The 26681-nt window shown below is 45.4% G+C and overlaps 1 protein-coding gene across 8 annotated transcripts in view; it reads left to right on the top strand.

Moving 5' to 3' along the window:
* Positions 1-1488: 1488 nt before the first annotated feature.
* Positions 1489-26681, top strand: part of BCL11A (BCL11 transcription factor A) — a 99630-nt gene continuing 74437 nt past the window's right edge. For all 8 annotated transcript variants that reach the window (XM_014791485.2, XM_004435660.3, XM_004435662.3 and 5 more), the window contains exons 1-2: positions 1489-1877; positions 8737-9066. In XM_014791485.2, coding sequence (XP_014646971.1) covers positions 1823-1877; positions 8737-9066 — 385 coding nt within the window. In that variant the 5' untranslated portion in view covers positions 1489-1822. The remainder of the gene's footprint in view (positions 1878-8736; positions 9067-26681) is intronic.

Below are 26681 nucleotides of genomic sequence, written 5' to 3' on the forward strand. Positions count from 1 at the left end.
TGTGTGCATTAAAGAGACAGGGGTTTATTTCCAACAGGTCTTCCCTAATTTCCCGCGAACCTCTGCGGAAAGGCTCGAGGAGGCTTCGGGCTCCAGAGTGGGCGCCTTGACCCGGGGCGCCTGGGGAGCGCGGCGCTGACCCAGGGCGGTCACCCCACCACCGTGGCCTCCCCGCTGCTCCTGCGAGCCAGTCGCGTTCTCTCCATTCCCCATTTTCTTTCCCCGCGTAACAGCACAGGAATAGTTGTGCTCTACCAGTAAGAAACATTTTCTTTCCATTCCTCTGCGCGTTTGCAGTTGCTTTGGAGTGGGAGGGGGTGTGTCCTTCCCTGGAACCCGGCTCGGGGACCTCCCGCAGCGCCGGGAGCACGTTCCCAGGGACTGGAACTCCCAGGACTGCCCGTGCTTTGTCCTCTGGCCCGCGGTCCCTCGGTGAGGTGGACGCCTCGGCGCCTCCTTCGCCTCGGGCCCTGGCGCTCCCCTCCGAGTGCCCCGGGTCTGGCTCCTCGTTTCTGTATTCCTTGGCCTCTCTCTCTTTCTGCGACCCTTGGGAGCCTCGACTCTGTGCTTCCAGTTGCATTCAGACCCAATCGCTTGTTGGGGCGCTCAGATCCCCGGGCCCCCGGCTCGGCATTGGGGGCGCCCTCTCGGCCCTCCCGCCCGGGCCTGCACCGCTTTCCTCGCCTTCGCCCCCTCTCTCCAGGCCGCCCGGGCTCCGGGAGGCCCCGGCGCTGCCCTTCCGGACCGCGACCCTCCAAACTTGGGCTGGACTCCGCTTAGCCGCGCGCTCCCTCCCGCCTCCCCTCACCCGCGGCGGAGCTGTAACTTGGAGGCTCCGCTCTCAACTTCGGGTGATTTTTCTTTGCTAGCCTCTCCTCGGGCAAAGTTTCCGGAGCGCAGCCGCGGGCTCAAGGCTTTCACTTCGGCCCCGGCGGCCGCACGCGGGGAGCGAGCGCGGCCGCGGCGGCCGCGGCGGCGGTGAGGGGAAGTGGGTGTGCGCAAGGAGGAGGGTGTCCGGGAGCAACTCTACCTGGCTTCCCTCCGCCCGCGCTTCCCCGGCCCGGGGCTGCAGCCTCCCTGTACGCTCTTGCCTTTTTTTTTTTTTTTTTAAATAATCTTTCATTTTAGGGTGGGCGTGCGGGGGTGGTGGTGCAGGGTGCAAATCTTGCTCCCCCCACCCTCGCTGCCCCTTTCTTTTCTCCCCGCCACGCCGCCGCCTCTGCGCTCGCTGCGGCCACTGGTGAGCCCGCGGCCCCAGCGCCCCCTCCCCTCCGCCCGCCCCTCCCCCGGGGGCCGCGTCTGGCGTCTGCAGAGCCCCCCGCCCCGCACCTCCCCCGCCCCGCACTGGCCATTGGCTTGTCCTGGTCTCTTTTTCATGTCCAGCCCCTGATGTGTGTCCATTGGTGTGAGCTTCCCCTTCCCTCCTCCCCTTCTCTCCTGCTCGCCCTGCCCATGTTTTGTGTGTCTCTGTCCATCCAGACTCCTGACGTTCAAGTTCGCAGGGACGTCACGTCCGCACTTGAACTTGCAGCTCAGGGGGGCTTTTGCCATTTTTTTCATCTCTCTCTCTCTCTCTCCCTCTATCTTTCCTCTCTCTCTCTTTTTTTTTTTTTGCTTAAAAAAAAGCCATGACGGCTCTCCCACAATTCATCTTCCCTGCGCCATCTTTGTATTATTTCTAATTTATTTTGGATGTCAAAAGGCACTGATGAAGATATTTTCTCTGGAGTCTCCTTCTTTCTAACCCGGCTCTCCCGATGTGAACCGAGCCGTCGTCCGCCCGCCGCCGCCGCCGCCGCCGCCGCCCGCCCCGCAGCCCACCATGTCTCGCCGCAAGCAAGGCAAACCCCAGCACTTAAGCAAACGGGAATTCTCGCGTAAGTAACCCAATAATAGTAATAATAATTATTAATAATCACGAGAGCACGCAGGACGAGAAGCAAGAGCGAGGGGGAGAGAGGGGTGTGTGCATGCATTTAAAAATTTTTTCAGGAGAAAAACCTCCGAGAGTCGGGATAAAAGAGATTAAAGGGAGGAAAAAAAAAACCCCAAACCTCATCCCATCCCGAACCATAGCCGTATGTACACTTTGGAATTGCACGCACCTTTTAATTTTATTTAATTTTACAAAAATTTGACTCCTCCTCTTTCTTGCTTTCCGCTGCTTTATTTCGCTTTTCGGAAAGGAATGCAATGATTTCCCCTCCAATTTTGCAAAATAATGAACAATGCTATGGATGCGAACAACTCTCCTGCAAACCTGGGGGAGGGACCTGGAGGGGAAAGGGGGGTTGCTTCCACTCGACGAAGGAAGGAAAACGGGGAGTGGGGGAGCAGGGAGCCCAAGCCTAAAAAACAATTTCCAGGGAGAAAAGAGGTGAGACTGGCCCTCGGACACGAGCGCGCTCACGGTCAAGTGTGCACGGGGAGAAAGTAGTCATCTCCACAATAGTGAGAAAGTGGGATTGTGGGAGGGGGCCCCCGGCGCTCTGGAGTCCGCCGAGTCTGGAGAGGTGTCGCGGCGGCAGGGAGAGCCGGGCGACCGCGAAGGACGGGAGACGCGGCCGGCGCTGCCGCCTTTTGTTCCGGCCTGAGGTGGGTGTTTGTCCCGCTGCCTTTTGTGCCGGCTCCTCGCGCTTGCCCTCCCGCGCCGCCGCCGCCGAAGGGCAGGAGCAAGGGCCGGGGGCGAGCGGGAGAGGGAGGGAGGGCGCCTGGGCCGCCGCCGCCCGGGTTGCGGCTGCCTGCCCCTCCCGGCCGAACCTCAGTGGCGGCGAGAAGAAGTGCAAAATAAAATAAAATAAAATAAAAATAAAACAAGGCAAGAGAAGGTAAAATTTCTTGCCCCAAACCAGAAGCCAAACGCTCCTCCGGCGGTTTTCTGCAACGCTCTCCTTTTTGAGTCCCCCACCCCCCCCTGCAAAAATCTCACAATCTCTACCAGAGTTAAAAAAAAAAATACGATTACCCCCCTTCCCCAAAACCCTTTTAGTTGCAAACTTAGAGCGCCGGCGGCACGGAGAGGGAGCGAGGAACTCCCTCCTCTTACTATTTTTTGGAAGATTTTCAAAAAAAGTGGAAGTGGATTTTGATTGGGAAAAATCTCGTGTCTGAATGTTTACAAGCACCGCGTGTGCGGGAGCCTGCTGCCAACAAACAGACAGAGGACCGAGCGCGGCGCGGCAGCCCGGGAGCGGGCGGCGGCGGCGGCCGGGCCTCGCCGGGGCCTCGCCGCGCCCCCGCCCCGCCCGGGATCGCCCACTCGGCGCCCGGCGCCCGCCCGCCGGCACAGCAGCAGGCCGTGCCGCGACTCCGCGCCAGCCGGGTCCATGGTTCCCTCTCGCCCACAGCACAATGCCCAGACCTCCTCCCCGCCAACCCGACTGCGAAGTCGGCTGGGGAGAAACTCGGCTTTGCAAAGCATTTTTATTTTGCAAAGCAACTGAAAAAGCGTGTTCTGCGCCCCCCCTCTCCGCTCCCCCGGATTCTTGTCCACAGCTCAGGACTGCGGGGAGGTCACCACGTGCTTTCCCTGCCCCCCTCCCACCCGGCCTTGCCACCAGCCCCCGACTCCCGAGCGCAGCCAGGCCAGGTGGGGGGAGAGGTGTGTGTAGGGGAGTGGGCAGGGGAGTAGTACGTTCGAGTATGCGTTTTGGGAATGCTAAATCCCGGGACTCTGCGCACCCCACCTTGAGTTCTTGCCCTCCACCCGGGGCCTGGCTCAGTCGGGGTGGGGGGGCTCCTTGTGAATCTATATAAGGGGGTGTGTGACTGTCTCCTGGCTAACAGAGTGCGCCTGGAAAGGTGGACAGTGGGCACTTAGGAAAGTTTGGCAGCAAGAGAAAGAAAGGCGTGAGAGGGCCCACATCCCTTCCTCACCTCATTCATGACCCTTATTTTAATTTTTGATGCAATTTTAAAGGACCACCTATACCCAGTTCTGTATTTTTTAAAGGGGTGGGGAGTGCGCACAGAGAATTGAATTTTTCACTGAGACCTGGAACTTGTCACACACTTTGGAAGCTCCCCCGCCCCGGCACGTTGCGGGGCCCTCCCTCTCCCCACCCCCGCGCATCCCTCCCTCGCCGCTCTCCCCCGCCCCCCACTCCCCCAGCCGCGCCGGATGCGGAGCAGACGCGGCGCGCGGCGGTGTGAAGTTACAGCCCGGCCAGGTACCGGCGGGAAGGATGGGCAGTGTTCGCAGGACTCGGGAAAGCCGGGCCCTTCTTCGGAAGGATGCATTGGGGGCTCAAAGGACAGACAGGCTTGCAGTCCAGGCTGCTCCCCGACCCCCCCACCCCCACCCCCATCCCCATCCCGGGGTCTATCTCGGGACACTCCAGTCTGGGTGGGTTAGCCCCTCTCCCCCGGTCTCAGTGAGGGCTTTGTGTTAAGGGGCCAGTTTGGAGAGGTTGCGGGGGTCGCTCCTTTCTCATTTTCTGGGTGCACAGAGGGGGCGGGAGCCATTCCAGTCTTCAGGACCCCCTCACCCCCCGTCCTCCGCTTCTTGGGATGAATGAGCCATTCGGTCGCTAGGAGGCAGAACAAGATCAAGAAAGCTCAGCGAACTTGAACCTGTACCAGAGCTTCCCCCACCCCCTGCTCTGCGTTTCTCGGCCGGGGAGGGACAGCATTGCGAGCGTGGGGGTGGGGGAAACGGACGGTTAGGCAGAATTCCCTTTCTCCCCCCATCACCCCTTATGTCTTTGTTCTTCATTTTGACTTTAAAAATGCTTCTGGCTAGGGCAGCAGAGAAGCACCCGGGAGCGCGGCGGACACCCCCGTGCTCCGGACGCGGAGCGGCGTGCAGTTTTCGCTTTCTTTTGGGGCGTGCATTTTTGGTAGGGAGGAAAGGGGAGTGCGCGCTCTCCGTCTTTGGGGCAAGGCCAAAGGGCGGGATCGGCAAGTTTGCACTTAGACTCCAGGTTCACTTCTTCCACCCCCTCATCCCCGCGCAAAGCACGGACCACGGCGGCCACGGCAGGCTTGCAGGGCGGCTCTGCAGCCTGACTCTCGGCTCCCCCGCCTCCTGTAGTTCTCGCCTCGGAGCCCGAAATCACAACAATAGTAATAGTTATCATCCTAATGATGCGGGCAAACAGCGTCATTAATAATGAATAACCGCAACCGCCGCCGCGCTGCGCACACCGATGTCCGGAATTTCGGGAGAAACGCATTTGTAGAGATCCCCCAAAGTAAAAAGTGTGAGCCTGTGGACACAGAATGAATTTCAGGAGCCGCGCTTGAGGTGTGTGCGGTGATACTGAGACCGCACCAGGTTAACCAGCCGAGTTTTCCAAGCCTCACTTTCCATTTCTCCAACTGGCGGGCTGAGGGAACCGTGGTCACCCTGCGGCCAGGCCGGATGGGAGTGGAGGCGGCAGTCCGGGCTCCTGGCTGCCCGCCGCCCCCGGGCCCCTGGCCCCCGGTCCCACGGCCCCGCGGCCGCCGCTGCACGTGTTCGCAGCGAGCACGGCCGGAGCCTGCAGCCAGCACGCTGCTCGCTTTGTGCCTCCGAGTCCCGGCGCCCAACTTCACTTTCTGCACAGCCCGCCCCTGCCGGGCCCCCTGCCCCGGGCCTGTCGCCCCTGCCTTCGCTTTTGTTTCTTTGCTTTTTCTCTCTGCATTTCAGCATCGGTTTGCTTCCTCACCCAGTTAAGACAATCAAAGGGAAGGAGGACTTGGAAAGCAAACTCGAAGGCAGAGCTTCTTTCCCCCCTCCCCCTCCCCCAGCAGCCCTCGTTTCCCTTGCTCCTTCCCTACATGTCTTCTAAGGCTTTTTTTTTTAAAATTTATTCCTTTGCAACTGCAGAGAGAGAGGAAGATCTCAGTCAGCCGCTGGGGCATTGAGACGTTCCAGTCTGTCTTGCTGTTTGAACGCAGAAGCATTTTATTTTCTGTCTCTTTCTCCCCTTGTAGAGAATTCGCGACTAATTATTATGATTATTTGCCCACTCCCTTCCATTTCAATCCTAGACTCCCTGCTTTGTAGCGGAGCTTAGGCCAGAGCTTAGAAACGATGGTATTGTGGGGGTGAAGGAGGATGGAGTTGAAATGAGGGAGGGGGTAAAATGGCTGAGGTTAGGAATGTTTTTTAGGGAAAGAGGAATTTGCATTAAAATACAGAGAAATTATCAGATGCCCAGAAAGGAAATGTTGATTGCCACTGAGAAAAGATGTCAATGCAAATCAGTAGACGACACCAAAAGAATTATATTTTCATATTTTCTTTGTGCCCCACTTCTGATTTTTAATAATATAGCAGCAATAGTAAGAACACGTTTTGGTATTTCTCTGAACGTCACTAGCCAAATGTTTTGCAAGGAACCCGATGTTAAATGTATTTCATACATAAGGATATAATTCTTGTTAATTAGCAATAATTTACGTTAAGAGCATAGAAAATGTTGAGGTTACAGGTTTTATATCTGTACATTTGATCATCTTGTTATTTTCAAGAACTTTGCCTCCTATAAAATTAATTAGGTGAAATGTGGAGGTGTAATCAGCAACCTCTGAATTACCACTTCATTTCCTGGTTTTGATTGTAAATCAGTTCAGTCACTACATTTAGAAGACTTCAACCAAGTCTGTTTTGTACCGAATTACCTTTAACTATTTGATACCTAGGAGAATATTTCCTTTTGCTCCTAAATAACATTTCCATTTTCAGAAATGTGTCAGGCCTTGGAAATAAAAAACGAATCTTACCGGTGGAGTTTAAAAAAATGTTTTTTGCAAAGGTTCTACGTACTACTAAGTTTAATAAAATAAAATATTTTCCCTGAGTCTTTCTTCAGTCTCCAAACCTCAGAACTTGTAGTTAATGCTGAACACAAAAAGCCACATTTGTCAATGTGTGCTTAAAATCCTTAATTCGAATAGCAGGGATCTTGGAGAATGACTTCCCTATTCAGTTCCTCCCTTGGTCAAAATGAAAGCAAATGTAGGAGAAAAATGACACAGAGCCATAATGCAAAAGCACTTCTGTTTGTCTCCTTTTATTTGCAAGTATGCATGTGTATTCTGTATTTATCTTTTGGTCAGTATGTTGGGCAAAGAAACATAAGTGCTTACCTAGCTGTCTTTATTGGTAGGAATATAACCTTCATATTCCTGTGATGACCTTATGTTAAGTTAGGAGGAGTACCAGAGGCTAGAAATTATGACATGTCCTACTTGAGCACAGGTGCAGCTAGGCAGGGCTCTCTCAATATTTTTTCACCCAGCACATCTGGGAGTTACTCCAGATCTTCCCCCTCAATATTCAGCCTGGGTAGGGTTGAAATAAATTTAACCTGAGTTCACTGGATTTTTGCACTTTATCAAAATCTGTTCCAATATTCTACACTCAAATTAAAATCTATTTTTTGATTCTCTGTGGCTTTAAGTTCATTAAATGTGAAATTGGCAGCTTGCTAAAGAAGGTCAGACTGATTAACTGTTTAAGACTTGTACATTTTCTGCTTCAGTTTTATTAACTGGCAGCATCCTGGATGTGTTTTGTATTTTGTGATTTTTTTTTTTTTTGATACCATAAGCATAAGGTTTCAGGAACAGATACTTACCAACTCTCTTTTCTCTGTTGGAAGGTTAAAAAATGATAGATGCTGTTCAAATAGATGCTGGAGTATTTTGGTGCAAAGTTGGAAAAAAAAAAGGAGGAAACAGGATCGAAAGACATACCTACCTTGTTATACCATCCGCTGGTGATTATGTGTGCAGAAATAGTCCCATAATGAAACATTTTGGAGCTCATTCAGAAAATTAGTCAACTTTGACAACATTAGGCAAAGTATTTCAAGTCTAAAGAAAGGACTTCTCAGCCTTGTTCTGAAATGTGGCATTTGCTTGACCATTCTGATTTTTATGTGATGGGAGCCACCAAGTGCAAACATGTTTAGAATATTTTAGGCATTCCTTTCTTCAGAATGAAAAAATGACTAATTGGCTTATTTTCTTAAGTACTCAAAAGTATCCCATTTAGTTAATGTGTCTGAGAAGAATTGCCAGTGAATTTGGTATTTCTTTGATTTTGCGGCACTGCTGTGAGTGAGATCAGAAAGGTTTTTGGCGGTGTGAATGATGCTGCGTTATGATTATTATTTAGATCTGTTTCACAGGTGAATGCAGTGGTTTTCTTATTACGGCGGTGTACATGTGGCACACTTTCTGTGTGATGTAGAAGCTTTCTAATTTATGAAGCTATGTCTCTGTATACCTAGGAGTACGCACATTCACACACAAAGGGTGTGTGTGTTTATTTACCTCTCCTTTTATTCTTTGGCACAATAGACAACTTAGTCTATAGGAAAAAAGAAACAAATTTGTTTTCAATCCATGTGTTTACCAGTTTTTTTGACGGGGGTAGTTATTTTTTAAGCTTTCTTTATGTCCCCTGTGTTAACTATTTATTTAAGTCACATTCTTGCTAAACTCACAAACCAGACACATTTGTAATGTGTGTAGGTGTGTGTATCTGTTCTCTGGGGTTATGCAAGTCAGACAGTTTTCTTTAAATATATGATGATTTGCCTCATTCATAAATTTGCTTTCTTGTTGATAAGCTCTACCACATCCGTGTACATTTTAGGTGCTCACATTTTCTGGGTATTATATGGAGGAGCCTAGAAACACTTTACATAATGTGGTGGAATGGGGTGGGGTTGAGAATGTATCTCCCCCTTTTCTCTCCTTTCTGGCACTCTATTAATTGTGCTTTTGTTTCTCCAACCACAGCCGAACCTCTTGAAGCCATTCTTACAGATGATGAACCAGACCACGGCCCTTTGGGAGCTCCAGAAGGGGACCATGACCTCCTCACGTGTGGGCAGTGCCAGATGAACTTCCCATTGGGGGACATTCTTATTTTTATCGAGCACAAACGGAAACAATGCAATGGCAGCCTCTGCTTAGAAAAAGCCGTGGATAAGCCACCTTCCCCTTCACCAATCGAGATGAAAAAAGCATCCAATCCCGTGGAGGTTGGCATCCAGGTCACGCCAGAGGATGACGATTGTTTATCAACGTCATCTAGAGGAATTTGCCCCAAACAGGAACACATAGCAGGTAAATGAGAAGCAAGGAGAAAAGCGGTTTGCATGTTGTTTTTTCCTTTTCAGAGGCGTTGTAGCCAGGCACTAAGGAGTGGTGAAGTGCTTTCTGTATTTCTCCATGTGACTGTCCATGACAGCTCTGTAATGTTAAAATAATCATTCCCATTGCCTACGTCCAGAACACACAAAAATAAATATTTTCCACTTCACTGAATCAGATCTAGGCGGAATAGGTACACGCACCTGATACCCTCTTTCTGGATCTGCTGATTCTGAATTCCTTTCCTTTTTCTTCCCTTTCTCATTTTTAAGTGTTGACCCTTACTATACCTAGCCCAGTTTCCAATGTCCATTTCCAGCCTTGGTGACAAGTCAGAGGCAAAGTGGCCATATAGGCATTTGTAGTTTGGCCGATGACCTGTTTGAGTCAGAATACCTGGTCAGGCCTCCCAGGGGGTGCAGTTAGTTCTCAGGGCTTCCATGAAGTGGGGTGGGCTGGAAGGGCATTTTGGAGGGAGTGGAAAGAGTTAACTGAGCTTCAGGGCTAGCCTTGGATCCATATTGGCTGTCAGTCCGTATGGGGCTGTAATTAAACATAGCCCCGTGGTGGGATGACACCGTGACCTTGACTTTAAGATGCCATTTTCGACTGGCCAGGCCAGAGTAGAGAGGGCAGTTGCTGAAGCGCACAGACATGCTTACTCGAAAAGTTTAAGGGCATGTTGGAAATTTCAAAAGGTTGGTTTGACAGGAACGGCTGCTCCCTGCAGCCTGCCTCCTCAGCTAAATGATAAATGCTTCTCTGTGCTCTCTCTTGTCTCTGATGTGGTTTTGACAGATGTATCTTGATTTTGTTTGTGGTTTACACAACCACATGTCACCCTTACAAATGTCCAGTCCAGACTTCCACTGTTTCTGCTATAACACAATGTAAAAATTCTCCTGGAAAAATACATACACATATTCAACAGCTCTCCTTCCTCTGGTTAATTTTAGCAGAGAGGTAGCTAGGTGTGTGGGTTTCTCAGCAGCTCAAGGGAAAAGGAATTAAGAGCTAACAGAGGGACTTAAATCCCTACTCTGAGTGATAAACAGCAACACTATATAGTGACCCTTAAAACATTTTTTTATGAAACAACAGTGATTGAACATATAAGACAAAGTGGATGCAGATTCTGTGTGACAAAAACGGCATGCCTGTCGGTGAAATCACTTTCCTCTGTTTCCCCTGCCTGATCCCCCCAAAGGCAGAGGCTGGTTCAGTTTTAGGAAAGGTGGTGCTGATCATCAATTTATTCACTGGAACTTGTCTCCCCACCCTGGTTTGACCACAAAGTTGAACTGTAGTAGGTCAGTGGTCTGGAGAGGATTAAATGTCATATTATTTCTCCTCTCCCCCTCTGGAATTTGATCATTGAAATCAAACGTGGCATTTTCTTTCTTTTTTGAAAGCTTCCTGCAATAATACTCAGATACTTTTCCTTTAGTGAAATGAGAAATCTGCTACCAGGGGAGCTGCATTTACAAAATATTTTTCTCGACTCCACCACATGTAGCTTATGTGACATGTAGGCTGAGATTTTATCTCCCCCCTCCCCCCACCCCCAGTAGGATACCGCAATGACCATTTCCATGTGCTGTCTTGTGACTGGAAGGAAAATGAACAGAAGTGTAAGGCATGATTAATGAAGCAAGAGCAAGCGGAAGGGGATTGTCGTCTTCGGAGATCCAAAGCCTTTCTAAATCACCAAATATGGAGTAACGCTTGTGTGATGTAACATCATATTTACATATCGAGCTGCTCGTTTAAAAGACAAAACACAGTGTCTGTCAAGCAAGAATTAAAACCACACTTTTTACTGAGGTCCCAAATAGGTTATTCAGTCTCAGATCAACCAGCTCGAAAATTCTGTGCCTCTGTACTTAGAGGAGGAATCTAAAAGCTGGGGGGAAGGCCCTATAGTGAAGGCTTTTTACTGTTACAGTTGTGAATCTTTGTACGGAAAGAAAAGACATTTTCCTTAACTCCCTGGTTGTCATAAAGGTCCTATTTTTTTTTAAAGAACTAGTGCAACAGCAGAGCCCAGAGGAGCAAAAAAAAAGCATGTTTAAAATATGTTTTATAGGGCTAATGCTAAATCATTTCACTGAGATGAAAAGCTATCTAAGGTATCTAAGATATTCAATGGGTGCACAAATGCTGCGACCCAGGTGAGGTAAACCTTTCATGCACGAATAATTACAAAGTCTTGATTCCTTTCATTGTGTTTAATCACCTGTTCCCACCCTGGAATTGGCTGAACATAAATAGCGTGGTCACATCTCAAAGCGAGATGTCAGTAACTAGAATCACGACTTCTCATCATTCACAGTAATGAATTAAGAGTTTCCTACGGTGAAATTAACATTCTACCATTGCACATAAATTAAGATGCCGCGGCCCTCAGGTGCCTCTGAAGCGAAGTTCTGGAAGACGGCTGTGTACTCCCAGCCCATTTCTCTCAAGCACGTCTTCACAATTCCAAGTCTGCTTTTCTTTTTATGGTGAGGAAGGAAACAATGAGAGTAATCATTCAGTAGATATTTGAATTGTGTCACAAAAAGAAAGGAGAAGCGATGCTCTGTATTAGGAAAGAGATATATTGATGAATCTCTAGAAGAATATGTTTGGCAACCACATAAAAGGTAGTCGTTTAAGTGCGCTGTGTAGGAAAGGCTTTATTAAACTGATGTAAGTTGGATTTGAGCTCACTGTGTGCTCTGTGCCATTTTATAGGCAGGAAGCAGGACTAAAACAGTGACAGATCTTCCTGAGATAAATAAAGCTTAGAATTTGGGGCTGTCAAATAGGAGAATAAGGTAGAGTTCTTTAAATCTTCAGTAAAATGGTATGCATTTTGACTGTACGTAGGCCTCTCAAAGCTGAGTATTTTTTAGAAAGGAGGATTTTTACCCAGTGAATAGATGGGTATGTGCTGTAGCACTTCACCCATGTACACATGTTACCTACACACATACGTATTGATCAGGTTGCTCGTTTCATTTTATTCAAATATTTAAAATATTGTGTGACCGTGATCCACTGAGACCATTGAAATAGTATTAATTTAACTGGAAATGAGCAAGTTACATTGCGCAGGGCCCAGTTCATCAATTTGTCAGATATCCACCATCAGATATCAGCAGCCTTTGACTGGCAGTCAGGGCTTTTAATATGGGTTTTGTTTTGTTTTCTAGTCTCATATTTTATGATGGGGGAAACAGTCATTGAAGATTAGTGAATGTGAAACTACCGTTCACTTATAGAAAAGGCCAAAAAATATTATCCCACAGTGTCAGCTTTGAGGTTTTGGCTTATTGCACATAAAAATCTTTAAATTGGGCTATCATAAAGTTAGCTTTTTGAGAGAATGGGATAAAATATGACAAGTCCTATAAAATGGAGTAGAGTTAACCACAATTGATATATAACATTTTTCTCCTTAAAATTATGAACATAGACATTTATCTCAGAGTATTTAAAACTTATTTCCCTAGACAATATACCTCATATCTAGATAATAATATGTAAGACAGATTCTCTAATGAAGTGAGAATTATTAATTCAAAACAGAAATACATTAGCATGTTACTTAAAGGAAAATCAAGTATAATGTATTTATGCTTTTCAGAATTTCGAAAATCAACTTGCCTTTTCTCTTTGTACCCATTCTAATGCTTTCCTAGCTCAGACTCAACTGGAGGATGTATTTGTCTACTTTATGGTGTAATTGTAAATGAGACTATAAATTATAGTATTCTATTATGACTACTTATTTTTCATTTCTCTTTGTGTGATTCTGAATAAAAACTACTGTTTTCTGAAATGAATTTTTAGCATGGCAGCTAAAAAAAAAAAAAAGCAACAAACAAAAAACCCCCAATATACTGGTGAACATTTTATTTACCTTCAGAATCCAGAGAATAGAGAATATTGTTTCCTAATAAATACCTCGGATTTTCATTGGGAGCCTATGTTTGTGAGGCCACTACACAAAGACTCATGTTCATGAGACTGGGAATCCTGTATACAAGCTGTATTTGTAAATAAGACAGAGAAAGGTTGTGAACTGGCAGCTCGGATGTTTTGTCAAAGTACAATGTCAGAGAAACTCTTTCTAAGACAAATTGTAAATAGAACTGTCACAGTGATTGCATGATTGAGCTGCAGAAGTGTCTTACAATTGTTGGCATTGTCAGAGGACTTTTGAAAGCTTAATTAAACACAGTGGCCCACATGGCTGCTAAATTTACTTTGGAAAGCCAAAAAGAAAAAAAATCTAAAATGTGGAAGATCCCAAAGTTCTTACCCTTTTGGTGACACAGAAAAAAGGCCCTGTGCATTTTCCTAGTTGTCTTTTATAAATAATAGTTTTGAGAATAGGGGCACGTGATATGAAGATCATCCTGTGTGTGATGTGGAGATTGTGTTAGTTTTTCTGTCTCCTGCTGTTACAGACAGTTAATGTAAAAATGGCCTTTTATTGGAAACACAAATATGTATTCACTTCAAGAACAGGAGCAGAGGGAGAAAGTTTCCCTCCCATTCTCTGTGTTTATTCTGTGAAAGCTTAAAAAAACAGTGCTGTAATTTCTTAAATCACTCATTCCTTGTTGTGTTGTAAGTTGTGCCTTTTAAAGGATCTGAAATCTGTTTTGCACACCTTTCTCCTAGTGAGCTCCTAGTGATTTAATTATGGAGCTGCCCATGGGCTGGAAAATGCAACTGGGTGTAGAAACGGGCAGGCGATGTCAGGACAGCGAACCTTCAACTCAGGGAAGAGGCGAGTTGGATGTATATTAATGGCACATTTTAGAGTCTTGGAAAATCATTAATTTCACATTGCAGCATCAATGTAGTTTGGCTAATGTGGGAGGACTAAATTGGAATATAGAACAAACGTGCAAATCCTAGGGAAGCATTTTTCACAATTTCGTGATTTCTTAGTGAAAGTGCTTAATAAAGGAGAAGAGGTGAGTGGTGGCTCCACACACTAGTCAGTGAGAAAGGAAGAAAGTTTGGCTTTCCTTTGGGGGAAAATACGACATTTAACCAAAGTAGCACAGCTAGGGAGATGCACCGAGATTGCGTCATTCGATGTTAATTTAATCTACTTTGGTTGGTCTGTTCACACCCTTTATTGCACAAAGAAATCATTTGACAAAGTTTACCCCAAGCCCAAGTCTGTTTTTACATACAGTAGTACCAGCTTTGTGCAATAAAAAGCACTTAGCATCAAGCTGGACCCAGCCTGGCACCTCGCCACTTTTTTAGCCAGAGATTTAATCACCAAGGGTCTTTAGTACCTTTCTGCTTGTTCAGATTTCATTTGGGTCATGGTTATGTCAGCAGTGTTGTCATTACAAGGATTAAAAAAAAGATTTTAACTTAGTGCCCATTTTTAACATCTCAAATCAAGCAGGTTTTTGTTTTATGTGTCAATTTGGAGGACATTAATAAAGTTCATAAAATGTATTCAGACTGTATAATTTAATGTATAATGACTAGTATTTTTTATTTATAATACAAATACAAAATTGGCCATTGTATCCCTCTCTCCTCTGTTCTTTTCTCCTACCCAGGTAAATAAGCATCCTTAAACTGCTTCTCCCTCTTTCTTCCAGGGTATAGAGCTCTGGCCAATATCAGTAAATTTACCTACGTAATTTGCCATGTAGTTTTTACAACAATGACCTAATTAATTTGAGCACGAACCATATTATTGCTACTAGAGTCATTTTCTGTCACAAACTTAATTTCCAGGAAATGTAACCTGACGAATAAGAATGCTTTAGCTCTCCACATGTGCTCCTAGAGACCAAAGGCAGATTTAAAATAATAATAAAAAAAAAATGCCAGCATTATTAAAGCCAGTATGCTTGATGCCAAATTCAATTTGAAGCCAGTAAACATCAGACTGTATTTCTAATCAGTTTTAGAATGTAACGTATTCCATATTGGGTTCGCTGGAATTTGCCTCTCTGCTTTTTACTGGCCAGCTGCACTCCCTATGCATTTTTAAAACATTTCAGCAAAGGCTTTTGCTGTTCTTAGCAGGGTTAGTAACTTGGGGTCTATTTCTGAGCTCATTCGTCATTCTGCGATGGCATTGAGTTAGGTTGGCAAGGGAAGGATTTGAGGCATGGGGGGTGTTGAGGTCACTTCTGACCCCAGCAGGGAATAGGTGAGCTTCATTTGCCTTTACAATAGGCGCACAGTTACTGTACCTTGGAGGAGCTCTCAGGTGCCGCTCAGATGGGCGCATGTAAATGCCCTGTCAGATGCGGAGCCGGAATATTAATGCTTCTTCCACCACCGCACCATAAGAAAGCTGTACACAGCAAGCTTAATATGCAGCTAGTCTGGGGAATTGTGTAAACTTAGATAGCCCAGTGTGAAAGACAGCGATGTAAAAATGCTGGATATGCCACAGTTTCCATTCTTGTTCTCCTTTGATCTATAGCAAAATGAAAACATCATCCTTTCCTCCTCTTGGATTTGTCTCCCCAACTCTGCCACCTCCCAATCCACCACCAGAATTTTTTTGCATGTGCTGGTATGGAGAAATGCGACATAATTTGTTTCATATGGTTAATTACAGGCGTTTGAATATTTAAAATTTTAAATAGCCAGAGTTCCAGCTTTTCCTGTTAAAAGTATGTGATTTGAACAAAGGGAGTACAGTGTAAATATTTGTGGTGATTTGCAACACCCCTCTTTCCCCATTAAACACATGCACACGCGCACACATGCACACACACATTCACTTTAAATCTAGTGCTGACTTAAAGGACTTCTGTGCCTCCATTTGTACTTTTTTTAACCAACTCTCAACTGGAACTCCATTAAAATATTTTACCATTATTTTTGAGTCCACTGTTGCTTGAGGTTTTAAAGAGGATTTTTATAATGTGTTCATTTAACAAAATCAACAGCTGTCAGAAGCAGTTGTGGTAAATCCACAAAACGTACAAATAAAAATACACACGTTTCCCGAAACAAAACACTTGGAAAAATAAGCTGCCAAGAACTGGCGAATAAGTTTGCAGACAGGGAACCGGAGTGTTTCATCTCTTGGTTCACCTTAGAGACTGATCTGAGGCGATCTGACGCAATGCCGCTGGAGGGTTTACCTGGACAGGTTGCTGCTCGGAGGCAGTGCGCCGTGCACAAGAGCCAGGCCGGGCCTCAGCTCGCTGCCTCATCTGCCCTCCTTTTTTCTCTTTGATCTCTTTAGATAGATAAAATACCAAGTTCTTAGAGTGCTAAACAACAAATTATAGCCAGTAAAGGTGAGGTGATCAGGTTTAAACTTCCTGTAAAAGAGGCGAGAAGGCGCCTCCACACCCTTTTCCACATAGGGTTGGCATCGTGTTATTCAGAATTGGATCCGTCCGCCAGGGAATTCCCAGTGGGAACCTGGAGCAGGCATGTTGATGAAGGGGATACCTGGGGACCTTCGGTCACTCACAATGCGTTTCTGTTTGTATCTTCACTGTTGTTAGCCTTGGCGATGAACAATTACACCTACAATTGGATCTTAGTTTTAGATAGAGGTGAGTCCACCGATTCAAAACTCCCATTAAAATGAAGAATGGAATAATTGTGAAACCTGCAAAGGTGCTTTCAAGAAGAACACAGGTGCTGTTAACGCACGGCCCCCCGCCCTTGGCTTTCTGTTTTCTTTCTGGACTTTCTAAAAAACACAAGGAAGCCTCTTGCTAAGCATCAGGGCATTTAAATTATATTCATCAGTTGTTCATTTTCTTGATATGTAATGATGCATAAAAAAAGCTGCAAAAAAAATCACATCTGTTAATTTTTAGGGAAATAAGGTGTAGCTTGGATTCTTACCTTAGTTGGAGCACAATGCACTACATGCCACATCTGATCTTTTACGTTTTAAATGTGGAGTTTCTCTTTGGGCCAAAAAAAAAAAAAAAAAAATCTGATGCATTTCCCTTTACCAACTCAGGGGATACCATGATTTCATGATTTATTTACCTTTAGGGGGCAGCTCACAATGAGCCATTTACTGCTCATTTTGGCCCCCCCCAAGTCTTTGAGTTCACAGTTAAAACAATGCATTAACCAATGTTAAATTTTAAATCTCATGAGTTTCTCTCTCCTACTCCATCCTATCCTAAGATTAAAAAAAAAATTATTCTTTTACATTTGAAAGTGAACATTGGCTACTGAAGAATGATTTAAAGGCTGAGAAAAATTTTAATAATAAATCGTAACCTTCTCATGTTATGTTTTTGTTATGTTAAGGGGAAAAAAATCAATAAGGAAAAATTTAATTCTGATAAAGATACTCTTGGATCTTTGAAAACAACTGCTGTCCTTTTAACTAAAACATTTGAGCAGCTTCAAAGACTATGTATTTCTTCTGATCTTGGAGCTGTGTGACTGGTAGCAAGAAAGAAAAAAAAATCTTATTCTACATACAAGTGGATTGCTTAACAAGTCTGCACAGACACGTACTTGTTTGTACAATAGAGATAAAAATTCCTGTATAAAAATAATTCAGCTGCTGACAGCAGGCATTGTTGTTGGACCTGTCTTTTGTGCTTGTCCCAGCTCTGGGTCCCCTCCCCCCCATCTGCTTGGGGCAGCTTGCTGCCTGCAGACTACTGACCAGAAGTTAATTGCTATATATTAAATATATAGGTATTGTATCTAAAGAGGAATATCTCAAGCCTTCCTATATGCATTCCACTCTACACTCTGATGTGATTGGGCATTGCCAGCAGGGGGGTGGCAGGCAACTGCTCTAATAGGGAAAATGACTTGAAGGCAGTTAGGGGAAATTTGGCCTTCAAGTCCCATTTGCTCTGCAGTGTAGCATCGGTTTCTAAACTTTTGTTTTTAATCTAATTCTGATTTACTCTGTCACATCCCATATCAACCCTCATTGAACTCTACTCATGTAGAGTAACATTAGTGTCAAATGGAATTGGTCAGGACTGTGGACCTGTGGCTCATACAGATGGTTGTGGATACGGGCTACATGCACCTCTGCATCCTATTCCTTCTAATAAACGTTACAATGTGGCGCGTTTCTGAGCAGGGCCCATGGATAAGAGAGTCAGGGAATCAGGGGTAGTACCTGAGGTTTTCTCCCTTCTCTCTCCTCTTTCCTGCTTCCTTAATATAGCTACATTTCAGGTAAGATCAATTCTAGGAAAATGTCTGCTGCTGGGGGATGGAGGGGGAGAACGGTGGCAAAGAGAAGGCACTGGAATATTTTCAGTAGGGGTTCAAACACAATCACCAAAGCGGAGAGCCCTTTGGGTCCAGCAGTGGAGCAGTAAGCACGGGTGTGTGGTCCTTTCAAAGCTGTTATTCTCAGTCTGACTTGTACACTGACTGAGATGGGACTTACGTCTACTTTTGGTGCTTTTACCTGGATTGGGTGTTTGGGATGGAGGAAGAGGGGAAGAATTCACTGGGAATTCCATCACTAGAATTTCTTAAATGTCATGAGGTTAGTAAGGTGTGAGTTAGCACTCAAGGTGTGAGTTAGATTCTTCTCCAGACTGGTAATTGAGAAGCCTGAAAATCCAAATTCCCATGACACTCTCTAATAACCAGGGTGGGGTGGTGGTGGTGGGTGGACACCACAACTTTCTGCATGTCAGCTGATGCCTGCATGACCTGTTCCTCTCGGATTAAACGCTGCCAGTGCAGGATGGGGGAACCCCCAGAAAGATAAATACCAAACGACAGGATTTTCACTCCTCAGAAGTAAACCAGATCTTGCTCCTCTGCCTCATGGCCTCTTCTTTCTTGCTCTTTTCCCTTTGGAAGCAGAAACTTCTAAAATGAATGCCACTCCAAGCCGATGAAAAAAGCTGTTTTTATACCATAGTGGATGTTTACACAGGAGACTCAACTTGAGGGGAAAAAGGCTTTTTGGGAGGGTGGTGGGACTCGAATTAATCTGTTTTGTTGGAGGACTGTGCAGTATTGCCTATGAGCAACTCTGGGCTGTTTCTGATAAATTACCATGTTTAGAGATACGTTTGGCTCTTAAGGGCTTAGTTTTATGAACAAAGTCCGTAACGATGTTTGCAGCCTCTGTTTGTCTCTCAGCCCCTTTGGCTTCACTAGAAGCTCAATGTTTAGTTTAAGCTCAGTCTGGAAGATATAACAATTTTGCATTAAAAAAATGAGGAAATCATAGGAAGAAAAACCCTTTGCTTTTTGGATGAATCTTACTGATAATTTGCTAAAGCTCATTTGAATTTTAAGCACTTCTTTAATCTTCAAAGGCTAAATTGCTTTATGAATATGCATGGTGTGGGCAGACTTCAGTTCATTACCTAGTTGTAAATTCTAATGACCATTAGGTCCTTCCAGTAATTGCGAATTGTTTTGCATTTTTGATTGGCCTATTAACATGTACATTCGGTGCACATCAGGCTGGCCTGTCAGCCTGCTGAAGGAGAAAAAAAAGGTGAAAATTGTTTATAGCACCAAGATTCTTAGATTTTCAATCTTGCAAAATTGATGATGTAAAAAAATTAAAGCAGTGTTTTTTCTTCTCAAGATTGAAAGTTCACCAAGAGATTTGACATATTTAATTTACATGATGACTTTGCACTCCTTCATTAATGCAATTTGCATATGAAGCTGTTGTTAATCACTTTTGATCATGTTTTGTGTATTAGCTGCCTCAGTGGCTCTCCTCCTCGGATGCCCCAGTAGAAAGGAGCAAAATGATGCATCTTCTTGCCAAGTTTCCTTTAGTGAATTGAGGAATTAGAAATCTAACCTTGAGTAATTACATATGTTTTATCCGTTTTCTGTTAACGTTAAGTACAGTTTGTGGAAGTGTTGGCTGGAAGTTGTTCTCATTTGGGGAGAACTCTGTAAAATTTAAGTGTATGATTGAGGCACATCCAGATACGTTCAGAAATATGTATTGCCTGTCCCCGTTCCCCCACTCAAGTCGTCGGGCAGTTTCATTGGTAGCAGTTTGATGGCCAGGAGACCTGAATATTCCAGTGTGTTAAGACTTCAGGCTCCTCCTTTGGAAGAGAGCCAGGTACAAACTACAGACCTTTCTAACAATGCTTTGGGTTTCTTCTTAAGTGTACGGCTGGCACCTACATGTCTTGGGACTGGGTTTGGCTGACTTCTTTATCTTTTAGCTCAAGTAAGTTTTCCTGCGGCCTTGTTCAGCGTCTGCTCTCAGCTGTTCTCTCTGTGTCCTCCCTTAGTCACTAAAGTAAATGGTGGTCTCTGGGCTCCCGGGTGCCTCCTTCAAGGTACACAAATGCCCTGGTTGTGAAAACAAGGTGCTAACTAACGGTTTCCGATTTTTGAGAGCCTGTGATTTTGGTGTTTGCTTTTGCTGTTGAATAGCCTGTGCTGTATTATTGATGTTCATCTTTGGTTTATGAGTTTATCACTGGTTATCAAGCAGAATCAGAACACTGAAACTGATATTCTGATTAAAAGGAATGTTTAATGAAAGAAAGTAAATTGTGATGGAAAATGAACAGTGTGTAAGAAACATAACTACAATTTTAACCTCCGAGGGACCCTAGCACTGCCCTACCGTGACTTCCATCCATACCATGCTAAAAGCATGCTTCAGTTCAAAGTTGTTAATATTCAGCTGGGAAACAGTATCCAGAACACAAATAAATTATTAAGTGCATGAACTTTTTAGGCAGTAAGATGAACTGATGGGGTCCATCTGTGAGATCCAGGGGCTTTTTATTTGTGTGTGTCGAGCGATTCTGCCCTCTCCGACTTCACAGCCTTTGGTCTCCGGCCAACTGCATGCATAATTGATTCCACACGCACTATCATTTTCTTGATGTAATTGCTTTACTAAGATATGATGAAATCTAATGGATAATTTGCTATTTGAAAATGGGCAAAAAAATGTTCATACTTTTTATTGGGGGGAGGGTAGTAAAGAAGGGGTGATTCAGATGACCCGGTATTGAAGAAAACAGAACAAAACGAAAAAGGCAAAAGTAACTTCTGCACGCTGCCTCGATCGCGTTGGCTGTGGGTAGGAAGGTCTTTGTGACATATGGAAGCCAGTGTGTAAATCTCTCTCTTTCTATCACATATCACCCCCCTTCATTCCTTCTCTCTGTGTCTCTCTCCCAAAACTTTACAAGAAAGGGATCCTAACAAGGTAAAAAGTAAACAGTTTAGTCATCACAAGCCTTATTATTCAGTCTATCCAGAAGTTTTGCCATGTCGGTTTATTTAACTTCCAGGAATGTAAACACTGACACAGCCCTAGAAGCAGCAAGAAAGATTACAGCATTAGAGTTAAAAACCGTGAGCAAGGAGTCGCTGTGCTTTATAGTATGCTATAATAACACTTTACATTGAAACATAATGGTAAGTCAAAACCGACTGGAAACTTCTGCTTATATGGAGTACAAATTTCATTCTAATAGATTGGTATAATCGAGTGTACCCAGAGTAGATGGTTATATAATGGAGAAACTGTATAAATGTCAAGTACACAAATAATTCTGCAGGAAGTAAATGAAAAGTATTAGAATTTCTTAAATCACCATTAAATTTTGTTGGTGGGACAATCTCATTAGCTCCCTCAAAATCATGTGTGGCTTTGCATAGGTCTTTTAAAAATGTATTTTGAGGGAATTTATGGATGTTGAAACATTGTTTTAATCCAAACCAGTTCATGCTTTAAATGTACCTCAAAAAAAGACTGTACTGTTTTTCAAAGTACTTAAAGGGAGTGGAGGGGTAGAAAGCATATAAAGTGAATCCATCTCACTGTGGCAAACTGTTTTTCAAGTAAAGTCATAATAATGAACAACACATGATCTGAAATTTGATCAGCAAACATATACTTATGCCAAGGAATTTTCTTTCTTTCTTTCTTTTTTTTTTGCCATTCACATACCAGGGTTCTGTAAATCAGTAAACCAGGCAGAGAGTTACTATTGTAAGGGACAGACCAAATCATAATACACAGCTAAGCTGTCTTTTGGAAGCAACATTAACACCACTGCCACTAACAATAACAACAAAAACCATTTTTACAAAACTGGAAATGACAGAATAATTTTAAAAGAAAAAAAAAAAAACCACCCCACCTTCTGATGCTCAAAACTTCAAACTATTAATAGACCACCAGTGAGATAGACTGTCTTTGTGCCTTGAAATACAAAATGAGGGAAATAATTAGCAGAGGAACAAAATTCTCAAAATTTGAAGAACTTCTGTGATTAGCGGGGTGCAGTGAAAAGAAAATGCAAATTTCTTCCTGATCTTAATTAGATTCGATTGTGCGGTGGGTGTGTTGGATTGGGGGGGAGGGGAGGGGGCAGGGAGTGCCGGGGGTGAAGCGAGGGGCTGCGAGATGTGGAGGCAGGTTAGCAGGGGCCTGGCAGTGTGGCAGGAAGAAAGGTGGCTTCCCGCGCTGGTGCAGTTAACGGTGCTGATGGGGCCCGAATCCTGAGCTCTGCATTTAGCTGGGCTCATTTCCCTCTGGGTCTAGGGGATTTCATTTGTCTTTTGAGGGGAGGGTGGGCACTGAAATAACAGCCTGCGCTGCCTTGGGAAGGAGAAGCAGCCTGTGGGTAACTTCACCCCACTGCATGGGAAAGCTGTATGAGACGTTCTGGGCTCTGCCTCGCGCACTGGCCGTGCGTGCATCAGCCTCTTAAGATGGCGTCTGCACAGACCCCCCCCACCCCCCGCCCCCCACACCAGGGCACCACTGCCCCCGCCCCCAACAAATCCGCTCGTCAGTGTTCAGTGGTGGTGGTTGGCCAGAGTCTTGCTAAACTACGTGTAGCAAGTTTCACTGGCTGGATTTCCTCTTACGTGAAATAGTAAAAGCCCTGGCCAAGGCTTATGAATCTATTTTTGTTTCATTAATATTATTTATTATGTATTTTATTAATATTTTTAGGGGGGACTGTGCTCTCACTTGACCGTTTGTAGTTATAATTAATACATTCCGTACTGGTTGTAAAAAGTGTACTTGCATTTAATTGCAAGTCAGGATAAATTAATGGATATGATTTAAAACAAAACTCACTGAAAATATTCTTGCAGGGAGCAAAAGAGGGGGGCAGTCCCTGCATTTAATTTATTTTCTGGGTGAGCGTCCGTGGTGAGAGGGTCGAGAGGGTTGTGTGGGTCTAAGGGGATTGTGCGTGTGTCCGAGGGACGTGGGAGCCACAGGGGGGAGGAGGAAAACTGGGCAGGAGGAGGGGCCGCCAGGAGCTCCGTTCTTTCCTTTAATTTCTGAGGTTACCGGGAGGGGCTTAAGCGAAGTGGTCAAGTCCATCTGCTCCGGAGAAGGTGGTAAAGAAAAGAGGTTAGTGGTGAGAGGGAAGGAGCACAAAGGGAAAATTGTACATTGGGAGCGTTACTCTCCCGGCCGTGGTGTAGCCAGACTGGTTTAGCAGACAGAATGATAGATTGTTTTGTCAAGGGTCCCAGGGTGTGCCCTGAACTTGAAGCACTTTGTTTATGTTGAATAGAAAGGGAAAAGCGCAGACATAATCGATGTCTAGTTTTTAGGAGCTCGAAAGAGGTAGGAGAACAGAGAAGAGTCAGGGAGGTGGGGGAGGTGCGGGCCCTGGTGGTGGCTGTCCATTAACAGATGAACTTGGCCGAGGGCCAAGCTTTAGATGAGAGCGTGTCAGGGCCCCAGTGCAGCCAAGCCTTTTCAGGGTTTTTTTTTCTTTTTCTTTCTTTCTTTCTTTTTTTTTTTTTTAAATACCTACTGACTGTACATCAAATGCTCCCAGGTCTTTGGCTAAAGGCAAGAAAAAAAATAAAAGATACACAGCTCAATTTTTTTCCCCTCTGAACCAGTTGAGGCCAGTCTTTGGGCTACACACACAGGTTCTATCATCTTTCCTGGCTTGCCATTGGGAAAAAAAGAGTTGTGATAATGCCAGTAACCCGAGGGCCCGGGATTGGAAGGGTTTGGTGTGTTCAGGAGGCCAGCGTGTGTGAGTGCGTGTGCCGGAGTACATGTGTGGGAAGCCGGGGCAGGGCGTGGCGAGTGGGCCTGCATGGACAGGTAGGAAACCGGTGGAAACTAATTTTTTTTTTTAAATGGCTGAAGTTAAACTCCTTGTTGGAAAGGACTTGTGAACTAATCTGTTGGTGGCTGAGAAAGATCATACACAAGCAGGCCCAGGAAAGGCCAGGGGTGGGGAGAAAAGTGCCCTTGTTGGAAACACAGCATTTCTGGTGCAGGGCTGATGGCACACCCATGGGTTTGGGCTTGTTTTGTTCTCGACTGTCTTATCTTCTTTGGTCAGTTTCTGTGTTTTTTAGTTTATTGTGACATTTTGCATTAACTTCTGAGTGTTGGCAAGCAGGAGTCATCAGCCCAATAACTTCCTGACTTTTTAGCTCTTTTAATGTGCCGTCTTTGCCCTCTTGCCACAAGTGGCGAGGTGATTGAATTTCCCTGTTACTTACTGGCAGGAGGCATGTTCTCCTTCCCACATGAGGGGCTGCTGGGGCTAAAGCCGGGTTCATAGAATTCCACCTGAGGGACACCAGGGCTTTCAAGTGGCCTGTCTGAAATGTACTTCACACAATAAGAAATATTTTTTCCCACCATAGACTTGAAAAGGCACCATTGTGAGCATCCATATAAAATATGATAAAATCATGTTTACTTCCCTAGGCTGAAGCCTCACAAGGGAAGTGAACTTTTCCCCTCTTTATCTAGTAGCAAATAGAAACTGGGAAAAGTTGGAGGCCTCTGGGCTTATCCCACAGATAACCCAAAAAACTCAACCCAGCCCTTAGATGCCGTCTTCTCTTCCACTTAGGTGTCTTTGTAACTTGCGTGGTAAGAAAGGGAAGAGGGGCTGAAAGACGGGAAATAAGCCCTTAAAAATATGTTTGCCTCCTTTTTTCCCTCTTCAGCCTCTGTGAGTGCGTGAAATAAAATGGCAACGAAGTGCTGCCATTTCCAGTTGTGTGAGCTTGGGCAGATTTCTTGAACTCTCTAAGCTTCAGTTTCCTCATCTGTAACATGGGGGGAGTCACAGGACCCACCTCATGGGACCTTGTGAGCATTATATGACAATGCTTGCCTGGTACGTGGTAAGCACTTGAGAAAAGCCCGTTACTGTTATGATTATGACTCATGGCTTAGAACTTTTTTTTCCTTTAAGAACTGGGGTCTCCACATAGTTCCTCAGCATGTGGGGGTGAGCAGGTTGGGATGAGAGGACAGCAGGGCAGGGAGGGTTCCAAAGTGCTCAAAGCCCCTTTTCTTCAGGGTGGGCTCCTGCGGGAGCCTGTGGGAAAGGGTCATTGCATGGAGACTGTTCAGGAGCCATTGCAGATCTGGTGAGGTGGGGTGTTTAGGGGGCTTCTCCCCCTTGGCAGCTCCCTCAGTGTGTGGCCTCTCTCCCTACAGAAATGCTGCATCACCAGGAGAGTGTACCGGATGTGTGACACAGTCACTCTGGGTTCAGATTCCTAATTCACCACTGACTGGTTGGGAGAGTTTGGGCAAACCATTTAACCTCTGTGAAATGGAGACAGCAAAGATTATCTCCTTTGTAGGGTCGATGCAAGGAGTAAATGAGAGAGAGCTCATAAGTTACTTGCCACACAGGATGTACTCCGAGAGTCGCCATTGCCATACCATGTATCTGATGCATTGTTACTCCATCCCACAGCAACCCCGGAAGGGAAGTCCTATTAGCCTCATTTGGTAGAGGGGGAAATTGGAGCTCATCAAGGGTTAAATAACTTCCCTGAGGGTTCACAGTTTTTAAGGACTCAGGTTCCTTGGCTTCTAGTCATTACCCTCTGCCACCTCCTCAAAAGGTTTGGACCTTTCTGCAGTGGGGCCAGGCACCAATTGGGTGGGAAGTTCTGGTGCTGGATTGTTGGACCTCCTGTGGGTTCTGTGGTCAAGTTTTTCAGTCTTCTGGGAAAGAGAGGAATGTTCCCATCCAGTCTCTGGGCGGCTGTCCTGGGCATATTGGAGGAGCCTTGGAGCTGTTGGAAAGAGTTGCAATGTAAGGAATTCTGCTTTGCAAGTAGTCCCTTCTCTATCTGTCCAGAGTGAGCCAGAAATGGGACGAGGGTCTTGTGAAGAAGACAGAGGAGGTTTTACTATTTGTGTGTGACTTGGTTAGGAGACAGCAGTAGGCTGACCAAGAAACCAAGCTAGGACTTTAAGGGCTGATGAAGTCTGGCTTCATCTGTTCTATTGTCTCTGTTCTGTTGTCTCTTTGGCATTTGCTTTGCTGACCACACCTTTAAAGGATGGGGGGAATCAGAATTATACTGTGAGGAAGAGAGAGAGAGAGAGAGTGTGTGTGTATGTGTGTGTGTGTAGGGGTGCTGCGGACCATGGGTGCTGAGGGGTAATAATCTACCTCAAGGAGGTTTTCATTTCTGGCCAAACAAGCGCTGTGGTAAGGCAAGTCCGGAAAGCATGCTAGGAGACTTGAGGGAATTTTTGAATGGAAACTACAGTCAACAACTCCATACGATCCACATGTGGCTTTCCCTGAGGCAAGTTTTCAACTGCATGGTGGCCTCCCCCAGTCACTCCGCAGGCTGCTCTGACACCATTAATA

Source organism: Ceratotherium simum, chromosome 11 (assembly GCF_057802395.1).
Source record: "Ceratotherium simum simum isolate JZ-2026a chromosome 11, ASM5780239v1, whole genome shotgun sequence".
NCBI lineage: Eukaryota > Metazoa > Chordata > Mammalia > Perissodactyla > Rhinocerotidae > Ceratotherium > Ceratotherium simum.